Raw genomic sequence first — 6,000 nt, 5'->3', positions numbered from 1 at the left:
GATGCCTTATTTAGTGACTGCTAGGTAGGGCAGTCATGAAGGCCTTGGAATAGATGAAAAAATAATGCCATGATGTATCTATGCCTATAAAGATCAGAATCATGCAAGCCTTGGTATTCCATGTGACACCCCATAAAAGTGAAAGTTTAACTTTGAAGAAGCAGGATAGGAACAGTATTGACATCTTTGAACTTTGGTGTTGAAGAAGACTCCTTAAAATGCCTTAGAAAGCCAAGAAAGCAAATGAATGTCTAATCAAACAAATCAAAACAGAATTCTCACTCAAGGCACAAATGACCAAGCTGAAATTATCCTACTTTCAACACATTATACAAAGACCCAGCTCTTTGGAAAGGCTCTAATACTCGGAAATGTACAAGAGAAGAGGATGGTGGATAGACCCAGACAGAGTGGCAATGGGTGTAATGCTGGAAGACCAGGTTATGGACAATTGGTCATGGAGAAAATCTAAGTAATCGCTAGCAGTCCAAAGTGATTATGATGGACATAATAAAAAAAAAATTCAGCTGCCGAATTTCTTTAGTCAGGGCAAAGCCTACATTTTTGGCTACCCCCAGGATGCTATTTTAATTTATTTTGGGGGGATGTGTTTGTGTGGGGGGGGGGAATACCGAGACCATTTTCAAACAGTTCAGCCAAAGAAAGTTTTCAATCTTCCTGCCTTCTGTGAAATTTCCCTTCAACTTTGCGGCGTCGCTTCCCGCCCGCCAGAAAAACCCGGAAATTTCGACAGGAGCCTTTCGGCTGGAAACTCAGAGCGACCAGTTGCTATAGAGACGCCCGCGCCTAAAGGCTGGCCAATGCGGGTCGGCGGAAAGGCGGAGTTCGTGGCGTCAAGGCCGGCTGTGGAAGAAGCTCCAAGATGGCGGCAATGTAAACAAGATACGGCGGTAAGTCAGGCTGGGAATTGGGACTGTTTTGGGGGACAACTCTATGGTTAGGGATCGAGGAGACTAAGCTACCTTGGCAGTTTGGCTAAGGCAAGCGGTGGCTTTTCACAGATTTTCGGTCAAAACCGTATCGGTGGCAGACGCAGGTGTGTAATTCGGAAAAGATGAGCCCGGCCGACGAAAGAAGCGCCTGAGAGGCTGATGGCGTTCCTTTCCCAAGTCTGAAGCGTGCTTTGGGTTGGAGAGTCTCTGGTCTCTCTCTCTCTCTCTCTCTCTCTCTCTCTCTCTCTCTCTGGAAATGGGAAATTGCGTTTAGCTCAAGCGATTGTTGTGTTGTTGCTTTTGTGCAAAAGGACCTAGAACGAGCTAGGCATCCGCTCCCACTGTCTCGGGGCTCCTAGCATTTCAAACTAACTGCAGAAAATTTTGCGTAGACAAGTTGGTGACGGATTTAAAGAGTGGTTAACAATAAATTGCAACACGGACATAGATTAAACCTAGGAGGTGGTGCAGTCCAGGTGCTGAAACACTTAACACCATAAAGGTTTGCTGCAGTATACGAAAGGCGTATATATCACAGTGTAAGATTTGTAAGTAGTAAAAATAATTTATAAACAAAGTGTGTAACAGAATAGAGTATACTTGACGATTGCTGTTTTATAATTTTGAACCAAGACCTGTTGCAGTGAATGACAGAGTGGTATGGGAATAAAAGAGGAATCGTGATAAACACTTTTACTTTTTGGCTTTGAAAACATTAAGGTATTTTTCCCCTCTGTGTTGCTGATTATTTCACTCTCAAATGGGCTATAATACTGTAATCCCATGAAATTAATGTTGCACATTGATTGATTGATGGGTGAAACGTTTTAGCTGTACTTAGGTACAGAGTAGGTGCAGGATCCTATGTACCTAAGCTATACTTAGATACTACTTATTTGGAAAGACTCTAATACTTGGAAATGTGCAAGGAAAGAAAAGAGGATGGTAGAGCCAGGTAAGAGTGGAAGTGGGTGCAATGCTGGAAGACCTGAAAGACCAGGTTTTTGTATAGAGCAAGTACCATGCAAGCATGTTTGCTTCAAAAATAGGATCCTGCCCCTACTCTGTACCTAAGTGTAATAATGCTGGATTTATACCTCTGTATACTTTTGTCCTTATAATGAGATACGAGGCAAAAATGATAATATTCTTGTATGAAGGAAGATAGGCATCTTTATAGCCAGGTGTTGCTTTGCTGCTGAAATCTTCATAGGATAATGTCACTTATTGTAATCTGCAGCTATTGTTTTGTGTTCTGTGTATTTATGGGATTAGAAAACATCTTGGAATTCTAAACTGCTAAAGTCTGTTGATTTTTCTTCAATGAAGCATGAATAAGTGTATATTCAAATTGTGTACCTAATTATAATCTATCAAAGATTCTAACAGTAATACAAATTAGTGGTGAATGGGAAAACAAATAGGACAAAGGTAATTGTTTTATATGTTTCACTGTTGTAAACATACTCAGAGTTGGGGACTATCAGGGTTCAGCAATACATAATTTTATATACATTCATCAAATATAGTAGAAAATAGTTGGTTTAAGTTTGTTCTTAGGAATGCTACACTTGTGAGAAATCAGGCTAATAGTTAGAATTTTCATCAGAAGTGGCTGACATCAAGAATAAATGTGTTGCTTTAGATTATGGAATATAGTTGAAAAGGACTTTAGAGCTCATCTTGTATTACCTCCCACTCAGTACAGGATCCACTGAAACATCCCTGATAGATGATCATCTGGAGACATCTAGTCTACCTACCTATCTATCTAGTCTGCACCTTAATTTTATTTTGTAAAAAAATACTAGAATTTGAAGGTTTCTGAAATAAAACATGTAACAAATTGAGATAAATGTTTATAGTGTTGCTGTTATAATTAACAAATATTGAATTAATTATCTGTTTTTGAAAGAGTAATAAGAAAGCCAAAATGTAGAAATAAGCAAACAGAAAAATATTATTGTAAAAATAAGGTATGGCTGAGTGATTCAAAGGAAAGCTACATAACATTTTAGAGAGTGGGGTATGGTATTTTTTTCTTTGTTGGATATACATAGCACCAATTTATATAGCTCATAACGTTTGCTAAAATAGCAAAATAGAACAATAAAATAAAACATAATCATAAAACAAAAAAAAATCAGTAAAAACAACACAATGCCTAAAAATCTCATCTAAATACCATCAACATAGGTAATCTTAAATATTCAAGACCAGGTAGAATGGATTAGTCTTTGTTATATTACAATTTAGGTTAAAATCTGTGACAGTGTAGCCTCAGAGAGAGGGATGCTATTTCATAAAGTGGCTTCCATAACTGAAAAATACTCCCTTCAATTTCACCAGATAACTTTTTCTGCTGAGATGAATGCAGTGGATAGGATGGTTTTTCCTGGAGGACATAGTCCCAATGGAACCCAGGTACTAAGCCAAGTTGAGCTTTAATAGTCTGAACCAACACACTAAATTGTACCCCATAAGCTACCAGCAATAAATGCAATTTCTGCAGCATTGGTAAAACATGAGTGAGATTGCCATCTTCTACCAGTATTTTGCACCAAATGTTTTTGGCTAGTTTTCAAAGGTTGTGCTATGTTGAGCCCTTTGAGATAGTCAGCTTGGTGGTGATGAGGAATGGCTACTGTCACTGGGCTGAGTCAAGCAAGATATGGCTACAACTAGAACATTTGCTGAAGTTCAGTGTAGGCCTACTTGGCCATATTCTGTGTCTGCCCAAAGAACTAGAGCTGTCCAGAAGGATAGCCACAGATATTTTTCAGGGAGAGTGCCATACCATTCAGAATTATAACTGGAACAGACTGAATCTTAAATAGCTTTCTGTGTTCATGGAACAATACAAGATATTGAGATGACATTTTCATTCTGTATTTTTTCTTATCTTCTTCCATATTTTTTGTAAATATGTTTGTGTGTGTGGTACAAAAAATATGGAAGAAAATAACATACACACACACAAATACACACACACACATAAGTTGAAGAGGGACCTCTAGAACAACTACACAATATGTTTTGTTTGAAAAATTGGTGAATCATAAATTAGGGAAAATATGTAATTGCCAACTTTTATAAATATAAAGAAAATAGCCCACCTTAATAAAACTTATGTATAAAAACGTTTTGTACTATAGCAAGTGCTTCACAGGAGATTTGCAGACCAAAATAAAATATAAGCATAATGGCAAATCATGAAATGTGAATAGAATATTTTTTAAAATTTATCTTAATATTAAAAACTGGTAAAATATTGATAGAAATTGGGAGAATTTTCTGCTTCAGAATACTTTTTGTATTGATATAGGCTTTTTTGGCGATAGGCTTTTTTAGTGGTGGTGCTATTGAATTGGATATTAGTCATCTTCCAAGGAACTGCTGAAGACTTCTGAAAATATCAGCAAATATTTAGCATTTAATTAATTTTCAGATACTTTTCAACTTTAAATATATAAGCCATGCTGCTGTTTTTCTTATTTATATTTCTTACTTTTATTGTATTTTTCTCTTTTTCTATTATGGTGTAATAATTATTCACAAAGAGTTGAGGTTGGCTAAATCTTGTATTATTGCACTGTAATCTTGTTAAATAATCAGAGAGAGAGTGCTGTACATTTATTCAGATAAATTCAAATGCATCTGAGTTTGCATTTTCCTGTACCTCCTCTTTTTTAAAAATGTATAATATGATTCAATATTTGCTGCTATAACTGCTAAAACAACAGTATAAATGTTTATCTAATATCAGTTAATTTACTTGAACATATTGATATTTTAAAAAATGGTAGGGACAGTTTTTGGACATTAATTCTAATCTTTTTCAGCTATTTAAATGAAGCACTGTTATTTTTGTAATTCTGTATTTTTCTCAATCCTTATATAGCTAATTTATTCTCATATTCATTTTCCAATAATGAACAAAAAACCAATTTCCAACAATGAACAAAAAACTAAGGACTGCAGTGCATAAAAAATTCTTGCCCTCATTTTACCACTGGTAAAGGTGCCCTAAAGATATTTTTAATAATTGTGCTGAAGATTTCTTCATGATGGTAGTGAATATTTGATCTTTTCATTTCTAGAGATGTGGAGTGGTCTGCTATCTCCTGGTGTGAATGAAGATGATGTTGCCATAAGTTCAGAAGATGAAGAAACAGTGTCTCTTCCTGAGAGTATCTTAAATGAAAAACAAGAAGAAAGGGAATTCCTAGACAAACAGACTTGTGATCATGAAGAAAACAATATGGCTGAAAACCAACTTCCTTCTACAGAAGAACAGGAATGTCTGGCATGTCTTCCTGGAGTTCCCTTGGATATGTGGATTGTAGGTTTGTTTACAACTCTGTATTAGGTTAGTTATGCCTGTTGTGATATCTACGCATGTAATCCTTCTGGCAAGATTAAATTAAATATATTTTGAATGAAATATAATATTTTTAAGCCTTTCAGTTATAAAGAAGAAATATTTTAATATTATTTGACAAAGCTCTGGCTTAAAATAAGATTGGAGAAAGTTGTGATGAATTCCTTTTCACCAAACATGTAGGCACTTCAGTGCTTATATATTGGAGTGTTCTCTGATCTTTTTTAGGCTTTTCAAAATTGATTTTGTCTTTTGTTGCGTGCTCTCTCTCTCTCTCTGTATGTGTATCCCTGTAGTAAATGTTATGGAATTAACTTGCTCATGAATGATTACTTGCTATCTTTATTAAATGTATTTCACATTTGTTTATTAGGGCTTGCATGTTTTAAGAACAGTTTTGAAGAAATGCTTCAGATATCATGAGGGTAGCATCTTTCCTATTTAAGCATTCTATTTTTGTTTGCTTCCACATGAACTTGAAAGAGATGTAGCTGTTTTAGAGCTCATCTTAACTTTAGAAACTCAGCTTCCTAGGATAGTGTGAAAGCCACATAGAAAGAATTTCAAAAGTGGCAAGTTTTATATGGTATATTCAGTAGGGTTCATAACTCCAAAAGCAGATGTGGCTGTCTTTATTTATTATAGACAGCTGCTGCATTCACCTTC

General features: G+C 35.7%; 1 protein-coding gene across 1 annotated transcript in view; it reads left to right on the top strand.

Annotated features, from left to right (window-relative positions):
- Window positions 1-830: 830 nt before the first annotated feature.
- Window positions 831-6,000, top strand: part of FAM204A (family with sequence similarity 204 member A) — a 29,555-nt gene continuing 24,385 nt past the window's right edge. The window contains exons 1-2 of the mRNA XM_081328263.1: window positions 831-911; window positions 5,054-5,295. Of these exons, the coding sequence (XP_081184389.1) occupies window positions 5,056-5,295 (240 nt within the window). The 5' untranslated portion in view covers window positions 831-911; window positions 5,054-5,055. The remainder of the gene's footprint in view (window positions 912-5,053; window positions 5,296-6,000) is intronic.

This window comes from Vipera berus, assembly GCF_964194415.1.
Source record: "Vipera berus genome assembly, chromosome: 5".
Taxonomy (NCBI): Eukaryota; Metazoa; Chordata; class Lepidosauria; order Squamata; family Viperidae; genus Vipera; species Vipera berus.
This window is presented reverse-complemented; position numbering and strand designations above follow the sequence as displayed.